The sequence below is a fragment of the Panthera pardus genome, unplaced genomic scaffold, assembly GCF_024362965.1.
Source record: "Panthera pardus isolate Hobbes unplaced genomic scaffold, ASM2436296v1 HiC_scaffold_16, whole genome shotgun sequence".
NCBI classification, from domain to species: Eukaryota; Metazoa; Chordata; class Mammalia; order Carnivora; family Felidae; genus Panthera; species Panthera pardus.
In genome coordinates this window covers 55,331,524-55,356,740 of record NW_026526721.1, presented here as the reverse complement: position 1 = coordinate 55,356,740, position 25,217 = coordinate 55,331,524, and the positions used below count along the sequence as shown (strand labels likewise).

At 39.7% G+C, this 25,217-nt stretch overlaps 1 protein-coding gene across 1 annotated transcript in view; it reads left to right on the top strand.

The window, feature by feature from the left end:
- The window catches only part of GUCA1C (guanylate cyclase activator 1C), a 31,936-nt gene extending 8,134 nt beyond the window's left edge, over nucleotides 1–23,802 (top strand). Inside the window, exons 2-4 of the mRNA XM_019448290.2 lie at nucleotides 11,086–11,235; nucleotides 15,422–15,509; nucleotides 23,137–23,802. Of these exons, the coding sequence (XP_019303835.1) occupies nucleotides 11,086–11,235; nucleotides 15,422–15,509; nucleotides 23,137–23,306 (408 nt within the window). The 3' untranslated portion in view covers nucleotides 23,307–23,802. The remainder of the gene's footprint in view (nucleotides 1–11,085; nucleotides 11,236–15,421; nucleotides 15,510–23,136) is intronic.
- The last annotated feature ends 1,415 nt before the right edge of the window (nucleotides 23,803–25,217 follow it).

Sequence of the window (25,217 nt, the reverse complement as noted above, 5' to 3'; positions counted from 1 at the left end):
TTTTCCCCCCATATTTATACCAAGGATGGCCACTGTGTCTTCCACAGTGTAACTTAGTTCCCAGTTAGATTAATTATCTCAAGGGAAATTTTAAAATTTATTTTTTATCTGTATAACTGTTAAGAATTTCAGCTCACACACTCAAGCATTCAAGAAATGTAACTTTAGTTTTCCATGATGAAGTTAATTTATATTTTGCGTCTCCATTTTACCAAGGAGTGTTCTCTCTCTACTTTCCGGGGTTGCATGTAAAGCCCATGGGTGCATCTAAATCTCCAGGTATTAATATAGGGCAGAGGAGCAGCTAAACACACTGGTATTTGCTGAGACCACATCTCTCATCATCTCCTGCCCGCCTCGCGAGGCTGCTGTCTGCATGGCAGGTCCTCCTGGGTCAGGTTCTCTCAGGTTCCTTGTACTCCTAGGCATGGAAGCCTCTTAGACTGTATGAACAGATGCTCCTTGCAACCTTTCCTCCCCAGTCCAGTGAGTGAACCATGGGTGCTTCTGTTCTTACATCTGTCACCCAGACCTGCAGCCATTCTTGGCCCTCAGAGAGCCTCTTTAGTTTGGGTAGACTTAGGAGAAACTAGAGAAACTGGCTCTAATTACGTATTCTTCCAAATCTTTTGTTTATGGCATAAATTTTATGCTCTGAATCCCAAACAGCTTAAATTATTGAAACTCAAGAGCAAGAATGAACTCTGGATTTCTGCTTTTATGCTACAGTGACTTATCTCTTAGGCAATGGAAATCTCCCTGAATGTGGGAGGGCTAGACGATAGAAGAGATTAGCAGGAGCAGAGTCACATCCTTAATACGCTATATTATTATCTCACAGCATTTGCAAATATTTACTGAGCACCTGGAGGCATGGTGGAAGGAAGGTAGGCACAAATATGAATAGGGATTGGTCCCGTCCTCAAAGGAGTCTATAATCTACTGGGATGGCAAATGTATCCTCAAATAATAAAAGGTAGTAAATAAAGAATCAAAGACTGAGAGACGGGAAAGCATACTATTTAGTTTCAGGGTTCTAGATGGTTCTCCAGATTACAAGGCTGCTTCTAAACCCTGCCCAGTGATTTGCGGATGGTCCAGCGTCTTTCTAGATGGGCAGGCTGGATAGAAGGTCTGGGGAAATCTTCAATGCTATCCCGGCAGGACAGGCAACGGTAGAAAAATCTAGAAAAATCACACTCAAATTTTGGAGAGGTGTGGGGATGGGGGTGAGTAGGTAGGTGGTAGACATGACGTTCTGTGCCCCTAAAGAGCTTACAGTCTAGTTGAGGATAAAAAAATTATGACTAAATGCCCAAAGAGTAAAATAGAGCAGTATAACAAACTATAGCAGGGCTGTGCTGTTCAAGGTACATTTACTGGGATCTGAAGATGAAACGAAAACTAAAATACAGAGTTAGGAAAGGCTTTTTGGAGAAGTTGAGGCACTTTGGGACCTCGAAAGAAGTAAAGAACTTGAATTATTACTAATAAATGCTAACACTTAACTGAATATTTCTGTACTAGTCATGGTTAAAGCACTTCATATTTATTAGAATCCTCACAACAATAATATGTAAGTATGTACTATTTTTAACAGTCCCAGTTTACTGATGAGGAGACTGAGGCACAGAGAGGTTTAGTAACTTGCCTGAAACTACACAGCAGACTTGGAATGCTGGCAGTCTGATTCCAAGGGCTATACCCTAAATTTCAATGGTATTCCACCTTTGACAAAGGAATTGAGAATTTCAATAAAAGGAACAGCTCAATTAAAGTATGAGGGAGGAGAGAGAAGGGTATGTGAGGACCTAATTAAGGCAGAGGGCTACTGCTAGAGCATAACCGGGGACCACACAGGCGCCTCACGTGTCTTTGCTGTACACAGATAGCCTGTTGTTGTGACTTTCTGTATTCTTGCATCACAGCTGAGAAATGAGACACTCCGAGCACTGAGATGCCAGGGTTGACTTGCCTGGAGAATCTCCAAGCAGAAAGTCAGCCCTCAGCCCCTCTAGCTCCTATTCCACATTCTTACTCTGTAATAGGTGTGAAGGTGGGGCGCCTGGATGGCTCCGTCCCTTAAGCCTCTGACTTTGGCTCAGCTCATGATCTTGCGGTTCGTGAGTTTGAGCCCTGTGTTGGGCTCTGTGTGGACAGCTCAGAGCCTGGAGTCTGCTTTAGATTCTGTGTCTCCCTCCCTCTCTGCCCCTCCCCCACTTGTGTGCACTCGCTCTCTCTCTCTCAAAAGTAAACATTAAAAATAATTTTAAAAAATAGGTGTAAAGGTAGATATAGGCACCCTGGGCCACATCTAGGCATACCGGATGTTATCCAGAGCGCCACTCTGACATCAAAATGCTCTGCCCCTTGTAAGACTCCGAAGTTTTTGAGATAAAATGATTTCTCTGAACTCGTGGGTTTGTAACTCAAACCATAAATGAAGTGATGGTTTAAGCCAGAAAAACTGTTGTCAGCACGAGGACACATTTAATCACTAGGATAAAACAAAATACCAGATTAAGTTTTCAGGTTACTTAAAGTCACGACCTCAGAAAATCCTGGGAATCAAGAGGAAGGGGATGTAAATGATTTCTTAGAAACAGGGTGATTAAACCGTTACAGAAAGAAAAGTGAGGGTAAATAGCAAGCTGTGGGATCTAATAGATGATTATTACAATATATGTGATGGTTTACCTGTAAATATGTTCGCAAATCAAATCTTTGCTTCGATGTATTAGAAGTCCTTGCTATAAATGTTTATTAATTTTGAGAGAGCTAGAGTGAGAGTAGGAGGCGGGCAGAAAGAGAAAGAAAGAGAGAATCCCAAACAGACTCTGTGCTGTCAGTGCAGAGCCAGACTCAGGGCTCGAACTCATGAACCATGAGATCATGGCCTGGGCTAAAATCAGGAGTCTGACGCTTAACCGACTGAGCCACCCAGCTGCCCGTCCTTGCTAATTTTAATGAGCCTTTCTACAAATTTCTGTAAGACGAGTCACAGGCCACCACAGGCAGTGGAAGCCCTTGCAGGAGAGGTAGGGTTGTGGGACTCCAGTCCCAACTCTGACCCTTACTGTTGTGTGTCATCTTGGACCAAGCTCATAACCTCCTTGTGTCAGGGTCGTCAGTTCTAAAACTCAGACAAGACCTATCCTGCCTACACTCTCACTGAGCTCATGTGAAATAATGTCGGAGAAAACGTTGAAGAAATGAAGACTGTAGCCCACAGAGGAATGGTATGTTTATCTGTTAAATGCAGATATCTCTGATGTCAGCCCCTGCAGGTCTGATAACAGTGAAGAGTAGCTCAACTTTGCATCAAGCTCAAATTCGATTTCCTAATGAAAGGGGGTACCTAAGGTGCAGAGGTTGCCTGCTCACCATTTCTCTTCTTTAATTGATCCAAGTGCTGTGGACGATCATTTGTGCTGTTTGGGGCCACATTGGCCCCTTCTAATGATTGCCAGTCACAGAATGAAATTAATTAAATGAGAATCACCTTAGGGTTTCAACTGTCTTTTAAATCCAGGACACCTGCATGGGAACCCTAGCTCTACTGGAAATTCAGAAGTGACCTTTGGTTATTTGGTTCCTTAGCTTCTCTTTGTGTGAGAACCCTTGAAAATTAGAGCAGGCAACCTGGCTTTTAACGTGTGTAATACTTGCTGCTGTTTGTTAACCCCCAGGCTGCCCTGCAGCCTCTAACACTGTATCAGGTTGTCTGGCCTGCAGGGGGACCGCTATTACTGCCGCTCTTCGTAAGACACATTTACCAGAAACAAATGACCATCTATTATTAGATTGTAAATCATGAGGCTGCAATCTCTTAAGGGGAAAGACCAAGGCTACTACTTCAGAACTACCAACATAGACACTCTCAGGAAGCATTTGTTGCTGATAATAAAAACCTCATACTTGTTTAGCACTTTGTAATTTATGAAGTATTTTCATATATAACATCAGTCATCAGCATTTTGGCTGAGCTTCTCAGAATTTTACCTGTTAAAGACACCAGTTGTACCTGCTGACATGCATTTAAACTTAAGCTGTTGTAACTCGTGCATTTGAACAGAATCTGTTGGAATTGTAGTTCTCAAATCTGGCTACATATTAGAAGCACCTGGGGGTATTACTAAAATCACCAGTGGTTGGGGCTCCACCCGAGTCCCACTGAATCAAAACAATGTTGTGTTAGTTTTAAACTGCCAGGTGGTTTGAATGTGCGGCCAGACATGAGCACCACTGTTCTACCAGAAAGACCACCGTCAAAATGTTAGAAAGCTGGGGTCTAAGCCCATTTCTGCTACCAAAGAGCTTTGTAACATGGATACTTATTAAAAAGGGACTCTAGGTCCAAAACTATTGATTCAGAAGCAGTTCCTCTGACTGTTCTTCTAGTTACAACCATAATAGAGAAACACAGCCTTGATGCAAGTAATATAGGTATATATATTCTACTGTCTGTGCTACCACTTTCTATATCCTCTGTTTACCTCTTCTACTCAGCAAAGAACAAGGATGCAGCGTCTTCCATGAGAAAGGAAACACTCTTAGGACACAAGCTGACTGAATTAGGGTAAGGCTGGATTTATCTGTGGCATTGTACTCGCTTCGGCAGCACATATACTAAAATTGGATTTATCTGTGGCATTATTGCTTAGGGTGACAGGTGTTTTTAAGAGGAAAGCCATATTGGCTACCTGAAGAAGTTCCTTGCAAAAGGCTACCATTGCTATAGTCACTGCTGGGTCTTCCATAGTTAGCTCATTCAGAAGTGATCAAACTCAGACAGTTGTCTTGCCTTCCCCCAAGGCACCTGAGACTGGCTTCTAATTCACAGTCGTCCAAATATCACTGAGCTGGCTGCATGCTAGGGGCAGATGCTTGGGGCTTCCTGATTGATATCCAGGAAACCTATTAATAATTGTGAGCTTGTTGGGTAAGTATTGTGAGAAGCCCTTTGTCCCAGAACCCTTGAAGTTTGCACAGTCATGGTCAAGGACAACTGCATGTGATGTGCATACAGATCATGTTATAGAACCAGCCTACAAGCCAGCAGTGTATTTCTCATCTTAAAGAGGTGAGTCTCTTTTGAGGACATTCCAGGAATCCCGTAGCTGATAGAGACTATGTTTGCTGTTATGTCAGTGTTTGTAGGTAAAAATGGGCTAGGTCATAAATGCTGAATACAACATTTCTCTTACAGATTTCAAAAATTCATAAAAGTATTTTAAAAGCATTCATATGTATTTGACATAATAGAGGTGGCCCTTATATTGCCTAGGGCAATATAGGCAGTTTCTAAGATGCAAATTGAACATCAGTGACAATTATTGATCAATCACGGGATGTGCTGACACTAACTCTCTGGGTTTCCTTACTGTGATCATCTGAGTAACCACTTCCAGGCAGATGTTTCAATTCATATGTTGCTGCTGACTTGCCACAGCTGGCAAAATGTCACTGGAAGGTGTCACATGTAAAAGAGTGAAAACATCTAAATGTCTTCAGGTTAGGGGCTGTGACAATTCAGGAGTTCTTCACAGATCATGATTCTGTGAAAAGCAGCAGAGTGTTAATGCTGTCAGAGGAAATAGTTTTCATTTGGGACCATGGTTTGAAGGATTTTTGTTTGATTTGGATCATTTGTTTTCCTGAATAAGAGGGTGCACTAGGGTACAAATGGGGTCTGATACCTAGTTGTTGTAATAACAGTTTATATTTCTGCGATCTTGATGTTACTTGAACCCAGGATGCTGTGCTTATTGGTTAATGCCGTTTGGGACCTTGTTTGGGTTAAGTGAGCTCAGATGTGCGAAGCACAATGCCTGGCCCTGTGTGTCTAGCAAGTATTACATCAACATCAATAGTTGCCATTTTCATTTTGATTATAATTATAATTATTATTATTACTAGTTCAGTCCATTTCTTATTTTCAAAATGACTGTTTTTAGAACTGAAATTCTACAATTTGAATCAACGAAATGAAGCCAAGTTCCCCTAAGGATGTTAGCCAGTTTATAAATTTGTGGCTCCATCCCTGGGACAAAACTCCAAAGCAGATGTCTCTGAAGTATATTGAGATGACATTTCAATATCTGTTTCTTGGGGTCTCTCAGGCACACAGAGTGATGGCAGGACCACACTGTCCTAGCAGATGACATCTACAGTGATATTTTTACCTGGGTATTTTACAAAGTGGGGAGAATGGAGGGATTGGTCGGGGCCGCAATGCAGGTGTAAGGCCCCAAAGAGGGGGAAGTGCTGAGCCAAAGCATGGACCAGATGCACAGCAAAGGAATGCTATAGAGTCCTAGTCAAGAGCAGAGGTGAAGACAGAACAAGGTTGGCTAACGCAGGACCGGTATGTAGGCTTTAGATCCTGGAAGCGCAGCTGGGGAAATTTCCTGGGGAAACAGGCAGTGAGAGCCATGGTCTATGGGGTGGTGGAGGTTAAACCCTTGCGCGGGGAGAGGGGCTAAGGATTCCAAAATGGATACAAGAAATGTTCATCAAAGATGTGAAGGAGCAGGAGAGGCAACAGGAGAGTGAACACCTTTTGTCCCTCTGAGCCAGATGGCTATGCAAGCGAGGCGAGGGAAGCCTGCAAGTGGTGGCCCCAGGAGCTCTCTGGGCTCACAGTCTCCCTGAGACTAAGCAGCTCAGACCACACAGGCCAGCTGCCCCTTGGGCAGTACCATGTATGAAGGGAGCACAGGTGCCAAGGTGCTGCATTTTCAGTCATTCGGGTCACCTTACGTTATACGACCGTATTACCGAATAGTTCACACCTGTGAATCAGGACTAACACACTGCGCTGAATGTGTACCATCTGTATGGATACCTCTTCCAGAAGGAGAATTCAGTTGTAATGCATTTGAGGGCAATAAATACTGGGTGATACAAAGAACGAAAGCCTTAGAGGAAGGCTGACTGAATTTAAATCCTGGATCCACCTACAACCTAACTTTGTTATTTAAGTAGTTTATTTAGCATGTCTGAAAATCCGCTTTCTCCTCTGGAAAGTAGGAATAGTAGGGCTACCTGTCAGGTTGCTATTAGAATTAGAGAGGATGCTTGGAAAGTGACTAGCACAGTGCTTGGAACATTGTATATACATATAGTAGATTTTATAGCTTTTATACTCAGTAATAAATAAGAAAATAATTGTTTCATATGCATGTAAGTTTTATAATTTAACTTTCTATCTGCATTTCAAATTGATCATATCCTGAAAGCAACTGTGACTTATGGCAGGTTGTGAATATTGCTGGAGACCATGTATTCCACTGGTGGATTTTCTGTTGGACGGAACACTATAGATTTTGTTTTCCTTATTTTTTTTATTATATTAGACTTCTAGTTTCATCTCTTTGGTGGTAGAAAAAAAACAAGCCTTATATAATGTTTAAATATTTTTATACTTTATTTGTAGATGTAAAAAGTATGCCTTATAGTTTCCTACATTTTTAGAGACTATAAGAAAGCTTGAATTTGAAGTCTCCATATATTTTTTTTTCTCTTTCTTGTTTTAACCCCCCTCTACAAAATGATTTGTAACCTATCAACGGACCAAACTCCCTTTGGAGACTGAGAAACAGTCATGCTTCCGTATCTTGGCCCCATTTAATTCTTCCGTGTAAACCACTCCATCCTAAGAACATAGTGTATACATCTATAAATGTGTTGGAATTAAAATTATTTTTGTAGACATCCTCCCAAACTCTCCTTTTCTGAGGTTCCTGAAAATGGCTTTGTGTGTGCCCAATTTCTTCCCCACCCTCAACCTTGAAGGAGGATCCAGCCATCACCAAACTAATGTTTTAGGATTTGGGATACAGAATTAGGAGACAAGGTGGTGGAGTGAAGGGCTGGTGCGTTCTCGTGGTCAGGCTGCTGTGAAGGAGGGGGGCAGTGGGGAATTGCTGAAGGTTGAGCATCAGGGGCTATGTGCGGGGAGCACAAGGGAGAGGAAGAGGGTGTTGGAAGAAATCCATAAATTTCTTGCAACTTGTATTTTTTCCAGAAATCAAAGTAAAGACTTGCTGTTATTTTCCATTAATTTTTGATTGCTGGACTGTATTTGTAGGACTGTGTCATTATTCTGAGACTGAACCATGTGGGTCATATTTTTTCTCATTAGTCTTAATAAGGTTACAGAAACTCAAGTGAGAAGAAGTCATAATTAAAACAGCCACTTGGGCATACCTAGCTGAAAACATTGCCTACGAAGAAAGACATCTATAAGAAAAACAGCTTAGATCCATAGTTCCCAAATCTTAGGATACATGAGACTCACCTGGGGAGCATTTTAAATGCAGACTCTTGGACACCATCCCAAGTAGTTTTGATGCTGTTGTTTGGGGTTGGGTCCTAGGAATCTGCATATTTCATTGTCCTCATGTGATTCTGATGCAGGGAGTTTATGAACCCTACTCAGGCACAAGGTCAATCCGTGTCAAACATTTCCAGACAGTTCTGTGTGCCACGAGGGCTCCAGTAGCTCAAATACAGAAATATGAACTTAACAATGTTCCTTTGGATCATGTCAAAGAAAAGTCTTTGGGCATTCTCTTTTGCATTTTTCCTGGTCACATTTACAGGAACATCTCACCTCTGTGGCTCTTATCCCCCTCTCCCATGTTTAAAATCTATAGGTTAACTGAAGGCAATAATTACTTTATCTACCAATTTACAGAATAAGCATTACCTAAAACCCTCTCCAACACTAACACAAGCCATTAAATCACATTCACCAGAGTTGTCTCACCAATGCGAATTTCTACAAAATCTTACCAGAAAAATAATTGGAAAGAAGAGTTGGCTGTGGTTCGTTAAGAATTTGACTATATGATGGAATGCTGGTTCGGAAAGAGTGGTTCGTTAAGAATTTGACTATATAACGGAATGCTGAAGTGAGAACAGAAGATGTATTGCTTGTAGGAGATTTTGGAAAAGGCTGCACTTGTCTAAGTAGAAAGGCTTCCTTACCCATCATCACCTTTGGCAGTCGATTAAGCAGATTGTCCATTTTAAAGCCATACAATGAAAATATTTATGCTCATCTCCTGATAGAGTTTGTTCAGAGCTTCCAGGACCAGGATTGGAAGGAGTTAGGGTCACCTGCCCACTGTGCCTAATCAGAAAACGCCAAATGTTCTAAAGGCAGCATTGCTCAGTCTGATCTGTTGCCATTCATCACGCAAGTGATGCCAAAATCTATGATCCTGAAGCAGGACTCAAAAAGTGAAACAAACCATCATGGAATATAAGGTTTTTATGGAAACACTGAAAGATCAACTTTATATTTACAGCAAGCCAGCTCAGTCTTCTCAGGGATGATGTTTCTGTAACTTTTTGGCAAACACACATAAGAACTACCCAGGGAACTGTTGTATTGATCGGTCAGTCCTAGAGACACAGGAGGAAGACCTGGGAGCCAATGTGCCCCTGGTTGAATACTGTCCACCCAACTCATATTCTCCATCCCTGCCAGTCTTGACACTGAAAAATAATGGTCATGTCCTGCCAAATCTGAAGATATCTTGATGTCCTCTTAAATAAATTTCAACTCTATGATAACATAATTCCCTTGTTTCAGCCATGACTATGTTAGGAGTTAATATGGTGAAGCGGTAACAGCAGTAGGAAAGGCAGATAGAGAAAAGGTAAAACCACCTATGTTTTGTATCCTTGAGCAAATTTCCTTGAGGAGATCCATTCAACCAGACTCCAGACTGTTAGCAGAAGTCTTGTTGCTTGTAAGAAGTATTAAAGTTATTGATGGGGTGAAGTTACCTAAGTTGTAAAACGTAAAAATCTATTACCCACATGTAGTAAAATTTTTAAATATTTTTATTGTATTTTTCTGACTATATAGGTAAAAAATCAACAGGGTAGAAAAAAATTTTTCAATAATACATTTTGAAGACAATGCTATAGTCATTAGCACATTGGCTTTCAGTATTTGAGGTGCTGTAGTAGTCTTTAAAAAACCAAACCAACCAACCAACCAAGCAACCAACCAACAGAAAGCCTTTAATCAGGCAAGAAGATTTTGTTTCAGATCCAGAACTACGGGTGAGTTTTCAATTGCTTTTCTTATAGACTAGATACAAAAGCTTGCTCCTCGAAGCAAACACATACCATTTTATAGGCTGCTAAGTCTCATGCTCTTTCTTCTAAGGGGAAGGAGTACTTTATGTCACATCCTGTTTTGTAAATAAGACTCTACAATCCAAAATTCCAAGGAGAATGCAGCTGACAGCATGTTTCCTTGGGCTGAATATACTACTTTTGGCATCTGAATTCCCAGGGGAAGATAGCAGAGAGTGGGTCACACACCTCCCTAGAGCTGGTCACTTTTCTTAAGATAGTTGAGCATTTGGCTGAGCAAGGTTTGAAGGGTATGATTCTTAAGAATGACAAGGACTATTTCTGTATCAATTGAGAGTGTTTTACCAATTTAAAACAGGCTGAAGGGAACTGCCTAAGCTTGAAAGCCTTAAACAGTCTTTTCTAAGATCGACTAATATGGCAAAACCTTTACAGAGAAGAGGCTCATAAATTTTGATTCATACTGAAAACGACTTACTTAAAAGGAATCCTGGAATTTAGCATTCCAAAAAAATCAACCGGGCTCTCTAAAAAGGAGTACAGAATTTATCTAGCTGGTTTTTCCCCTTATATTAGAAACTGGTACCTGGTCTTCTCTCTAAGTGGGGGACAAAACCTGAAGATACTCAGGAGAAGACAGCTACTGTAGGATGTCCAGTGGTGAGGACGCAGCCTTCCGTCAGGGTCAGGCCAGAATCTTGTTTCTTTTTTGGCATAAGAAGTAGATATTTTCTCTAAAAACACACTTGCCTATATATTTAAACTTGTTTCTATACACATTACCCATGCTTTTCTTTGTTTATTTGTTTGTTTTGGTAATGAAATGCCAGGGAAATTTCTATGTTGAAATCTTCCGGGTTGTATTAATTTGTGCTAATGGTCCTGCTCGTGAACCATGATTTCTCAAATAAAAGACAATTGTTTCTCTTAAATATTTACGTCCCTTTCTGTCCTTGCTTTCTATAGGATGGATTTATCGACTTTCTAGAGTTTATTGCTGCTATAAATCTCGTTGTACGAGGAAAAATGGAGCAGAAATTAAAATGGTATTTTAAGCTGTATGATGCTGATGGAAACGGTTCTATTGACAAAAAGGAACTACTGAATATCTTCATGGTAAGTGAAGTGGTGAAGTAATCTTAGGACATTGTATAGTTAATGTAATTTTCCTTCCTGTGGAGCTGGTGACAACTATCTATGTGGTTGGTAAATTTTGGGATATACATTTGGAACTGTTGGAGCCATCCATGTAAGTTTCACTATGCTATCAATTACTGAGTGTGCACCTGAAAACCAGCATTATCTTGTCGGTGTTCAAACTCACAAATTTTAGCAGAGTATTGAGATGAAAAATGAATAAACGTGATGTTCTAAAACAACTTGTCTTTTTGTCTGCCTCGGTGCAGAAAGTTGTGCGAGGAGCAGCTGAAATACTGGATGGTTATATAGCAAGAGCTATGGACTAAGAACAAAGGTACCTGAGGACTAATCTTTCTGGGGGCTGGACTAAAGTATTTCTAAAAAGTACCTCAAGGATCTCAGGCCCTTTCCAGCTCTAAAGTTCAATGAGTCCCTCTATAAATCTCACCCCCTTCCACCAAGGAAGTGGAAATACTTATCATGGGATGACATGAAATGGATTCTAGAGTATAAGATGATTAAGTGGGACACTGTACCTAAATGAGAATGTGAAGTAAAATACACATTATGAATGCAATATACGGAATTTGTAACACAGAGTCAGAATTGGAATCAGAGGTCTTAGAAATGATCTGGTCCAAATTATTTCATTTATAGATGAAGGAGTTAAGTTACTGTGTTATAATACATAGTATAAATATTATCAAAAATGCAAAAAAAAATTAGTAGGTAGAACTACAATTATAATCAAACACCTCAATAAATGGACAAAGCTGTTAATACTTAAAACTGTTTAGCAAATGTAGAGTTAACGAACATATGGAAAGAATTCAAGAGTATGATAATACTAACATTGCTTTCACTTTAATCTCACAGATAATTCACAAAAAAGTACTAAGATACACTTTGTAACTGAACTTTGTAAGCATTAAAATTCAGAAATTCTGCATATATATTACATGTTACAACACAAAATTAGCAATCTAAAATATTCCCTAGAGAATGCCCAACCCCATGTAAATTTTAAAACATCCTCTTAAACATACTCAAATTTATTTTAAAAACATTAAATATACAATATAGCATACGAATATTGGGGGAATATCCAAACAGTATTCAAAGCAAGGGTTCATATCCTGGGATCTATGGATCTATGGCCTTCAGAAATCCTTAAAGACTATGACATTAAGGGCAACGTTTTCCCTGTATGTTATTGATTTTGAGGGGAGGGAAAGGGTCATTGGATTCTCAAAAGAATTAGGAGGAACAATAGTATATGAATGTTTTTGTCCAAATCTTATGGAAATTTTTGCACAGATTTTTATTAGTTAAAATGTACAACTTATGTTAGTGAGTAAAGAAAAGAAATATTAAGCAGCTAACTGAGGTTTTCTTTAAAGTGTTTAGAAAGAGAACAAAAAGAAAAGAGGGAAACATAAAAGCACAGAGCAGAAATTCATTTAATAATTGACACTATTTGTCTCCAATTAAATTAATAAAGATTAACAACAATAAGGTGGAATTCTGGCAAGGGCACTCTAAGAAGAGTGCCCTTACACATTGTGGAGGGGGTATAAATGGAGATAACATTCCTGGAGATTTGGTAATCTGCATCAAGAGGCTAAACGTGTAGCTCCATTTTAGAGCCAACATTTTTGGTCAGGAAAACAATCATTAACATCATCAAAGATAAAGGTTCTATGATTCACATCACAGAGTCACGTAAAATACTAAAAATGAATGACCTAAAAAAGAAAACATTTTAAATAAATTGATGCAATGGAATATGTACTTATACAAAATGAGTGGCCTATATGGTGGCAAGTGAAAACAATCCAGTAAAGAATACATACTGTTTAATGTAAATTCTCTTGACACATGATAACAGGATGTTAAAATAAAATACAGCCCAGCCATCAAAAGATCCAAAGGAAGTACTAGATTATAGGCAAAACTTACAAAGGAAGTAGTTACATCTTAATTTCACTTCAAAGGCATAAAATGGTCAGGAGGATGTTTAAGAAGGGCTATTAGAGAGGATTTTCTTGGGTAAAGCCCTCAGGTCAATAGCATGGGGATTTAAGGAAACCACTGACGTTTGGGGAGCACAGTGTTCCAATATTTGAGTCTGAGAAATCTAATGAAACAGACCATGGCAGCAGAGTAGAGGGGTAAAGTTGAGGAAGAATCTTATGCTCAGAATATGTGGGGATGAAGGTTTTTTCATGGATCAGACATGGGGAGGAAGCTGACAGAGTTGCCTTGGATCTTGTCCAGCTGAGCCACTAGGAGAAGTGAGGGCATCTCAGAAGAGGAAGGAGCTGGAGGTAGAAGCAGAGAGTGAGTGACAACCAGGAGCACGTTGCACCCCTCCCCCAGGGGACATCTGGCTATGTTTGGAGACATTTTGGTCGTCAGCTGGGGAGTGGAGGAGTGCGTGTGTGGTGCTATTGCTATCTATTGTTTAGTGACCAGGACTGCTGTGAAACATTCTACAATGCACAGCACAATCCTGAACAGGAAAGAATTGTCTACTCTGAAATAGCAGTTGGGCAGACTAGAGCTTGTAGAAGGAGCCTTGAGGGGTCAGCTGGAATCAAAATGCACGATCCACGTCTAGGGATGTGTACGAGAGTGTCAGTAATAAAAGGGAGGCATGGTCTCAAAGAGGGGACTTTAAACATCTGTCATCCAGAGAGCTCTGACACTAGATAACCGGGAGTGAGGGTGCCTGCCAAGTCAGACTGTCCTGTTCCCCCTTCTCTCCTACCTCCTCCCCTCCCACTCAGAGAGTGGTCAGAAATGGGCTGAGCAAAATGGAGGAGAAAGTGCAGATATGCTAAATGAGGGAAGAAAGAAGGAAACAAACCATGCCTCCCTGCCCATCCCCCCACCATGCTTCTCCTGTACCAAGAGGGAAAACACAGGGCACATTGAGGACTCCCTCCAAAAGTATCCCTTCAGGCCTCATCACCCTTCCAATCAATCCTTCAGTCTCACTTCTATTTCCCAGAGATGGGTCACAGACAAATCCTAGATATTTCATAATCTTTTATTATGACTTCTACATGTGGTCTCGTATCCCTTCCGCTGTGGGAGTACTGGATGCCTAGACAAACTTTTAGGCTTTTGGGACCTCTGCCAAGACACTGAGAAACCCTAAAAATATTTATCTAATTGGATGCTATATGTATGTAACCATTATTCTAAGCATTACCCTCTATCTAACTGTGAGACCTCACTATCCGAGGCCAGGAGTGGTGCTGTACTGCTGTTTGCTGGGACTAATCCCAAATTAAGCATTGATAATGCTTGCAAAGCAGCGGAAGAGATAGTCCTATTTCAGACCAGGCCCTCAATTAAAATATGATGCCAGTGGTTCTTCTAAAGATCCCTTTATGTTCAATCAAGGTAGTTATGTTCAAATTCCCAGATAACTAACTTTTTCTCTCTCTCTCTCTCTCTCTCTCTCTCTCTCTCTTCCATTTTATTATGAATTTCCACATCAAATATTGGTCGCTTAATTTAATCACTTGGCAGTGGGGGAGAGGGAAAGAGTGGCTAAATTTTCCCTCTAGGGAAGCTGGAAATGTCATTTTCCCTGGGTTCCCTGACAGCCTTTATGATGAAAAGGTGCTGGCAGGGTGTGAGAGAAATTCAGTGTCCTTCCAAGGCATACAGATCTGTCTTCCCAGTCAATCATTCTAGAAAAGGGCAAAAAGGACCAGAGGTGCCAGTGTCAGAAGCTGGAGGAGAAGCCTTAGATGCTTACAGAATATCTTTTTATGTTCTTCTATAAGATTAATGATGATTGGTCTGAAGTTGAGAACATTGTTTTCTGCGTCCAGAATTCTTATGACAGTGGCCACTTCAATGTTTTTCCCTATAAGCTTTTTGTATCCTTTGCTACCTAATATGTTGAATAGATCCCTTTGTGCTGTATAATATCAAACTTCAGTTTGTATTCAGTTAATTAAATTTCTAAGCCTCATTACCCAGAACTGACATATAATATTTTTATTTATTTTTGCAAACTAGAACAGGTTGGACAACAAATATGACATGAACATATCCCAAAATTGTGTCAAATTGGGGTAGAAATGTCACAAAATGTATTTGCTTCCAGCAAAGTTGAACTCAGTGATTTGATTTCTTTTTGCAGGCTGTGCAAGCCCTCAATGGCCAACAAACTCTGAGTCCTGAAGAATTTACCAACCTGGTGTTTCATAAGATCGATAAAAACAATGATGGTAAGGCAATTTTACTCTCCTCGGGCTCACTTTTTTTTTTTTTTTTTACAAAGTAGGAGATGGTGGGGTGAGTTGGAATGCCATTTAGGCAAAAGCATGAACCTTTCAAGAAAACCCTAGCTGGGCTTCATAATTTGCCCAGTCCAGTGTTCTCCAGTCAGTACAATTCATTGATTAAATGTCTATTGACTACGTATAATCAGTTCATGGTGCTTGACATTTTGGGATATATGAACAAGAGTAAAGGGAGATACAAGGAAAGAAAAGTGGGAGAATATGATATGAAGGACTCTGCTGTTTACTCTGGGATATGTTCTAGTAATTATTCCTTTCTACTGGAGGTGTTTCATCAACTTGCAAACAAACTCATTTCCCATACTACAAAAATCATTTCTTCAATTGTGTGATTTTCTTCTATCAGATTTTTTCCTTTCCTGTGATGACACATTTCTGGGAAGAGTTGTGTGTACATGCCTTCATTTCTGTTCTTTGTACCTTTTCTACATTTCCACTGTTTCTGCTCATTTCTCCATCTGCTATCGCTACCCTAAAATCTGGGTTCCTCTTCAGCTCTGAGAAGGTGCACTTCTTCTTCAGAGGCTGAGTGAAATGGAAGACACAGGCATTCCAGGAGGAGGGGGAGTGCTTACACCAAATGACATTGATCTCAGTAAACTGGTAGGGGAGCATATTGATTGGAGATTGAGGCGGCATAGCTAAGGATGTTCCTTGAAAACAGAGAGTTTGACATGGTGGAAAATATGATGTTACTAAGTGATTTAAGGGGGAAAAGGAGGATAGATATGAGGCACTGGGACTCTAGCCATGGTTGTCATCAATCCAAAGTAATTTTTTTCCACAGGACCAACATGCCCGCCATGGGTCACTTCCTATAATGGACACTAGAGGGCAGTAGACACCCATGTTGTGTGTGGCAGTTTGCACTGGTCTACTGTGTCTGGCAGGATGCGATGGCGAGTAGGGTGGAAGGGAGTTTAAATGAAATCGCCATTATGAATGAGCCCAACAACTGGACGAGAGTATAATTCTCAGAAAGATACTTTGGAAATGTATCAGTAGCATCAATGTCCCTCATAAGGACCCAGTCCTAGTCTGCCTCACCTCAATTTCAAGTCAGTATGCTCATTTTCTAGTTTACCAAGATCAGAGCCATTTGGTTGTAACTACTCATATTTGGGTCTATATAGATGAAGGATAAAATAAGTCAGTTCATGTGAAAGCTTGTAAAAAACAGATTCAGACTAACCAGAGTTGACAAGGAAACTAAGTGAAGGTAGAAAAGGACCAGAGAAATAGAGAGTGGAAGATCTTAAGAGGCCAGTGAAAACCTTATATGGAATATGCAACTGAACATCCTGATCACCAAACAGGTAAAATGCTGTAGGTTTGTTCTGTTTTAATTTTTAATCTCAGAGGTGAGGGGGTATAGTAGGGGTTGGCATAGAGATGATAAACCATTTCAGCCTGGGGCCGAAATTGTTGACCGAAGGACGAGGGTCCTGGAAGGAGATAGGACACTGTGAATGTTTAAGACTTAGTAATACAATGAATTTCAAAAGGGCAGGTCATGAATGTTGAAAATATGTCTGAATCCTGCTTCTAGTGGTGGAAGCCAGGGAATAGGAAAGGTGACCTCTCCTGGAGAAGTATGAGGGTTGTGGTATCCTTAAGAAGGGTCTTGGTTTCTTATTAGTTTGAGGGAACAAATAATGTGTTCCAGAAAACAAGAAAATGATTCAGGACTCTTTATTTATTACCTAAGCAGTTTCTTAAAAAACAAAGTATAAGTTATCAGTAAAATGGGGGATGTTATGGCAAGAGCCTAGAAAAAGAAAGATGGAGGTGAAGGATGCAAATCTGGAAAAGTAGAGGTGTTTTCTTGGGCAATAACTGAGGTTATCTGCAGTCGGGGAAATGGACTCTTTGACCTAGAAGAATATGTCAAAAGAGAGATAATACATTATGGTTTCTGGAATAGCTTATAAAACTAATCACACAAATCATTTCCTCTGATAACAACTTGTATTTAAGGGGAAAAAAACATATATTATTGCCTTTTACAATGAAGATATTAAATAAACAGGCTACATTTTGGAAGAACAATGAACCACTGTTTCTTGGCAAATGCATATACAGGACTGAAACTGATAAAATTTTCTTTCATATGCAAATTATTGGAGGTTGTTGCATCATCTCATCAAGAGACAGCTGGGTCATTCCCTATGTCAAGAAAAGGAGGCTAAAATTGTACTGTTGGAGAAAGACAGCCCAGAGCACCAGAAGGCAAGGAAGAGAATGTAATGAAGACATAGAAGGTTGATATTTGCAGAAGCGTAAAAGGATTTTGCCAGTATTTGACAGAGGAAAATAAAGTGTTTTATTCACACATAAAAGGAGAGTAAGCACCACGGGGGAGATTATCTATTCTTGTTTGTACAAACCTAAGTATATATACCTCAAATAAGAGTTTTTAAAATTGTTTATTGTCATCGTTATCAAAACATTATTGTTGGTAGAAGAGGGTCAATCAAGTATATCAGAATAATGTTGACTATGTGCCGACATATATTTTCTTTAATTTTTCAAAAGGAAAAGCAGGTACGCTATTGTTATCTGATAATCCAGTGAATGTTGAAACTGAAGATCACAACACACCAAGATACAAGCAAAAAAACCTTCAAGAACATGTATGAAAATCCCAGTTTGACTGCAAATTGATTACAGAAGAATAACTGACATCAAATCTATTGGGACAGAAAAACACACAACAGCCATGAAGTACTCTATACATCATTATCATCATGGTAGTTAGCAAATCGGAGGCAGAAGATTAATCAAAATAGAGGCATAGGATAAATACCAAGAAAATAAAAAGATGAGAATCTACAAACTCCATGAGGGCAAGAACTATCTCTGTTTTATGTACTTTGGTAGGTCTTGCGTGCTCATACTTCCTGGCACACAATAGGTGCTCTATGAATAGTTGTGAAATGAATGAATGTCTGGTAAGAAGATGTCATGCAAAAAGCACAGGAAGAAATAAAGAAGAAACAAACACAGCATGCATTGCTATCTTCCTATAGGAAGAGAGTTGTCTAGACTATTTTGGAAATTAACATATATGTGCATATGCGTTGCTACTTCAAAAAATATAAATGCAACTGACTAAGAGAAGTTAATTACCAATGGAAAGTGAAACTGGGGGCCAGAAAGAGGTTACAGGGGATTCTTTCATTTCATTGAACTTTTTGTATTGTTTAAATTTATATCATGAGCATGTATTATTATAATAATTCAACAAGCTGTTTTTATTTTTATATTACAAATAAAAGCATCAGGAAGGAAAACTTGAAAAGAATCACAAAGACAGAAAATTGAAGCTCAACATTCAATATTATTGAAGAATGAACAGGCAGGACAGTAAGACTAAGTCAGAATAAATGATTAAGCATGGAATTCTGCACCCTTTCCTGCAGGAAGAATGGCAATCCGCATTCTACCATGTGCTGCTTAGGAGTCGTTCTTGACATGATTTAGGAAGATTTATAGATGCTGTTCACAACATCAAGTGCAGAAAGTGTACCAGGCAAGTTTAACATAGCGCCAAGTAGCACAGGGGCAGGGGAGACTTTAAGGCGTTCGTAATAATCAACCATGAAAGTGAAAAGAGACAGAACAAGGCCAAAGAGGAAACGAAAGAGGTGAGTATTGGGTTGATACTTGAGGTAACAGAAAACAGGAAGACATCTTATTGAGCAATTAACCAGAAGGACCAATGTTTTCGACTGGCACATTGTGGAAAGCCATGAGAGACACAGCGACTCAAACTGGAAACGGAACTACCGGAAGATAAGAGGGAATCAGGTTTTCTCATAGAAAAGAAGAAACTGCTGCACTTAACTCTGCTATAAAATGCTGCTAAATGCCTCTAGTGCCACCTTGCTAATGAATACAAAACTGTGTCGTTGAACGTCTTCACTGGCATCCGCCCTTGAAAATCTGGCTATTCTCATCTCCTGAGACTCTCATTCCCATCTTGGCTAATTTCCCAGCCCCACCACGATTTTTCGTCAAGTTCTAATTTAAAAGAATTGAAAAAAAAAAAAAGGGTTTTACATGGGCTGGTTTCTTTCAATATCAGCTGACTTCTTTAGAGCAAAAATGCTAACGTGTGCATGCACTGTAAATTTTGGCTTTCTTTGGGGGTGGGGATAGGAGGTCATTTTTTGTTTTGTTATGAAAGATAATGTAAGACATTAATGCAAATAAATACAGGACCCAGGAATATCAATAAGATAACCACTCTGCAAAAACAAGACTAAGGAAAATATTCATCATCAATGAAGCTGCTGAAATTGGTAGTGAGTGATGGAAAAGCATTGACCTTCAGGGTCCCCAGGAGGAGAAAATGTGTCCCCCAACTCAACAAACTACTAAATAATGTAATGTAGACATATATTATAAGTATATGTATACTTCAACATGCAAAAATAAAATTGTGTACTTGCTGAATTATGCCCTATAAATATTGAAATGTATTTTTAAATATAAAACAAAATAATAAAAACTCAAAAAATTGTTTTAGATCCTTCTGAGTCCTGTGATCTCCTGCTCAGTCACCTCTTACTGGCTTTGCCTCTTTGCTGGTAGATTTTTTGAGGGGAAGCTTCTGGACCCACATAGGCAATCCTTTCTAGAGAGATTCAGAAACCATCCTTTTATTTTCTTTGGGCATAAATCCTCAGACAAATTAAAGAGGATTGGGAAGCAATGTTTAAGAACATCAGATAAAGAAAAGCAGTTTGTTAGCATGTTTTCTGAGCCCCTCCCACATTCCAGCAGCTCAGTCACCAGCGGTGTGGTGGAGGAAATGGCAATTGTAGCTGGGGCTTAATAAATATCTGATGAAAAATGAATGAATGTTAATTACTGGGGGGAAAGGGTGAGGAAAATTTCAAAGTACTTTAGATAGAAATAGTAAACATAAGTTGCTATAGGTAGAAGTTGGCTTCATTTCCAAAAGAAATTTTTTTATGGTAAGTGGTTAGGTAATGTGAAAAAAAATGAATATGCAGAGGTCACACATGTTTTGAAAAAAGTAAAAAAAGCATCACGGAAGAGTTCCATCTTCTAAGTTGCTAAGAGAGTAGAACTTAAAAGTTCTCATCACAGGAAAAAAAGTACAAAGTGCAACTGTGTGAGGTGATGGATGTTTAAACTTAAGGTGAGGTGAGGATTTCATAATATTATATGTATCAAGTCATTATGTTGTATGCTCTAAACTGACACAATGTTATATATCAATTATATCTCAATTAAAAGAGTTTTTTTTTTTAAGAAACTCCATCTTTTATTTCTTTTCCACACCAGTAAGTAATCTGAGTTGCTTTTCACCTGACATGATGTCTATACCCTCCACACCCTCAGACATGGCTCTTTCCACCAGCAGTGGTGACAATGGACAAGTGTTATAACTGAGCGATCAAAACCCACTTCACTTGGGGCGCCTGGGTGGCTCAGTGGGTTAAGTGTCTGCCTCTTGATTTTGGCTCAGGTCGTGATCTCCTGGTTCCTGGGATCAAGTCCTGCTTTGGGCTCTGCATGGAGCTCTGACAGCATGGAGCTTGCTTGAGATTCTGTCTTTCCTCTCTCTCTGCCCCCTCCCCACCTCTCAAAATAAATGAACATTAAAAAAACAAAAACAAAAACACTTCACTACCCCATCCCCACTCTCACTTCTCTTGCTTCTGCTAAGCCCCTAGAAATTGAAAAAAAAAAAAATTGCACTGGTAATTTAGCAGCTGTGATTTCCCTTTGCCAAAAACGGGGTTGTTTTGTTGTTGTTATTTATGGTTCCCATGACTCACCGCTCTGCACCCATGTGACCCTCCCCAGCCACACACTATGACTCCTTATTTTCAGTTTTCTCTACTTAACTTTGGTTTATTCCATGGCTATACTTTACCTGTGAGACATAGATGACTCCCTTCCTACCCTGTGGGTTTTGCAGAAATTTCTTTGGCATGAGGAAAACATAAGGAACAAAGATTCAATTTCCCTGTAGAAGACGTGTTTTAGAATTTTGCCATTAAGACCAAAAGGTATCTTATGAGAATGTGATAATTCATCCTTACTTATATTTGATTCACTATTGTGGTATTTTGGATATTTGACTTTGTCCACTATAAAGTACAGGTACAGTGTAACATCTAACTTCAGTTCCTGCTGCCTTTCTGCCTCAGGTACCCATTCTCTATTTACCAAATGTTCTTGATTTGTCTTTGACTGGCCTTCTACCTAGCCACAAACCCGATTTGATACAATATCTTTGAGATCAAGAACTACATCTCTACCCCTCAACTTTAATGCACTCATGTGTAGTCAAATCCCAGCAGACTTGAAGCCTAGGGTGGCTGGTGGTCTGCTGAGGCCAAAGGAAAGACCCAAAGACACAATATTATATGTCAATTATATCTCTATGAAAAAAATTTTTTTAAAGAAATTCCATCTTTTCTCTCTTTTCCACACCAGTAACCTATATTGCTTTATTGGGGGAGCTGACATACAGGGAGGCCAGGAGCGGCCAATTGGACAGAGAAGCTGCTGCTGGCATCTATGTGCAGCAAGTTTTATATCCTAGCAACTCAACCCAGGAACTATCAGAGGCCCTTCTCCTTTCATGGACAGCACTTCCAAGGAAATCAAGGTCTGCCACCCAGACACTCTTTGTTATAAGGGAGACACTCCAGGTTGGCCAGCCTCAGAGCCCCTGACCTTGAACAGCAAACAACACTTTTCACTGCACGTTCTGCTTGATGGGAATGCAGAGGGAGGACAGGATCTCTATATTTCAAGATAGCGATTAACAGGGGCATGAGGGTTATGCTTGCATAAATTAGGTATCCAGCGTGTAACACTAAATTTATAATTATAGTCCAAATGAGTCAACAGAGAACCCCTCCCATCTCCCCCAAAATGTTGAAAAGTTGTCTCTTAGGGTGAGGGTAGGGGCAAAACAGGGTGGCCAGGGCACACAGTTCTATGGTGATGGTTTGATAACACTGGACTGACCAGCACGAGACTTTGGCTTATGCCGAAGTGATGAAATTAGGAACCAAAAATCTGAAAAGAAACCTGCTGACCAATAATTGTATGTGGAATGAATAAATGTTTACCCTTCCTCACAGCTGTGGATGGTCCCTGCAATTATTTCCTCAGAGAGAAGAATGTTGAAAACAGCCTTGCACACAGTCATTTCCTCCTGATCTTAGAAATCTGCAGTATCCATACTCCTATCACTTGGTCATATCTTCATGATTAAAGGTCAAATAATCAATACCGTGTAGAGACATACCCATGTATGTGAACATAGGTGCATCGCTGATGATTCTCAACTTAAAAATAGATTGTATTTGTCATCTTGATTTTCAATGGCAATCCTACCATTGAATGCTTTGCTATATAAGGATATTCGAAGACTTTAGAGTCTGGTCAAGGTGAAAGGATATCAGAAGAATATCAATAAAAATATCAGGGAATATATTGTATATACCAGTGATTGGTATGGACAAAGCCTCTTGTTAATTGTTCATTTATTATTTTCTAGGAGAACTGACTTTAGAAGAATTTATCAATGGCACGGAAGAAGATCAGGATCTTCTGGAGATTGTTTCCAAAAGCTTTGATTTTTCCAGTGTTCAGAAAATAATCTATGATGGGAATCAGCCAGACACAGAAGGGAGGTTTCCTTCAAACCTTGTGACAAGGCTGATCTAGGGAAGGTGGGAATAAAGTGGCTGGGAGAATGCCTTTTCTGACTTTCAGTGGAGGCAAAACTTCCAGTGGAGAAGAAATGAAATTCTCCCATGTACATGCTATTGATTTCATTATATTTGAATATATATTCAATTATATATTATAATTGGTATCAGCCTGTGAATATATCACTTAAGTCCCTTGGAGATGTCCATAAAGATTGTAGACGGAAGAATTGTTGCTTTTCTGTTTATACATTAGTACTCTCTCTGAAGGTTAGAACATGATGATTAGACTGAAGGATGGTCTCCATATCAGTTCAAAATAGAACTTGTGTACATATCCTTCCACACCTAAATTAATCCGCCTCTTGAAATAGAACTGGATTATTTGGGCAGTGTCTCTATAGTTTAACATTCTTCTTAAACAGACTTTTGGCAAATGTGTTTGCTGCCTCTTGGCTCCTGTTGGATTTGTGTATTATAAATGACCAAGTTCTGGTCTATGGAGAAACTTTTATTCTGCCCTTTTTTCTTATTCCTTACCCTGAATCCTATCTTGAATCAGTAATAATGCTCTGTTCCAAAAGAAAAGTCTTAAGCTATGTAGCAAAAGGAGAAAATTTCAGACTGGGCAATGAGAACGTTTCCACTGATTTGCTATAAATCTGGGTCCAGTTGTGCATGAAAATGCAATGCATCATCTGTAATTATTATGCCAGTTGGGGGTTTGATCAGAACAGCAGACAGCCAGGCTATGCAACAACAAGCACTTGACATTTTAAACGGTCCTGACATTATAGCTCTGACATTTCATTTTTTATATCCTTTCCAAAAAATGAAATGATGAATGAGATTTCTTGATGGATTAGAACTTTTTAAGTTTTGGGTTCTATATCACAGGCCCATTGGTACATCTGTCAGTGCAAGACTTTCTCATGGAACCACAGTGGAGGCTGAAGACCAGATGTGAGCTGTCTTTTTTTCAAGACCTTCTTAATGATGCTTTCGTATTCAGATTTGAGTTAAAAACACACATCTAAAACAAGGACAGACTTGGATGTCCCTGTCTCAATGTTACAGATGTGGATAAAAGTATCAATAGAGGTATAGATGAGACAGTAGAGATGAAAAAGAAATGGAGGTAGAGAATTTATAGATGAATGTATAGACAAACAGGTAGATGAAGATAGTATAGATGGACATAGAAATAAGTCTATGGTTTTCGAAAAGATTTTGAAGAGATTCACAAAGAAGTGCACACTATAATATAAAATATGTTGAGATAAAATTATTGTCGATAAAGTAAGAAGAATTAGCCGTAATGACACAAAGTTCTACTCATGTGCCAAAAGTGGGCTAGCCGTTGGACTCTGAGCTTCCTGGCAATAGAAGTGAAAAGGGAAGCATCATTACAGTCTTGCCCCAGCAACAGTCCTACCCTAACAGTGGCAATTGATTGCATTTCCCCTTATCTTCCTTCCCCCTACCTAGTGTCCTTTCCACAGAAAGCTGGGCCCCAGCTTTCCCTTCCAACCTTCTATGTTCTAATGACTCCAGCCTCTTCCCTTTATTCTTCCAACCTAGAAGGGTGGCTGCTTCCTGTCATTTCTGTGTTACTACTTCACTTTTTCAGTCCTCCAGTGTCTTTTCCACTAATCCCTTATATTCGTGCTGTTAAAATAATCAGTGTGATTTCTGTTTCCCTGACTGGAGCTTGCCTGGTTCTGCACCCTGACTGACTGAAGGGTCAGTGTTCATTCAGGTGGACAACCCACCCCCTCCTTTCTTTGCAGGCACTGATACTTGCTCTAGAACTGTGCTGCGTGGGCTTATTTAATCCTAAAAGGCAGCGATTGGGGCTGTTATCCCCACTTCATGTCTGGCAGCTGAGACTCAAGGGGTTTAGCTTGCCCAGAGTTACTGCCTGGTA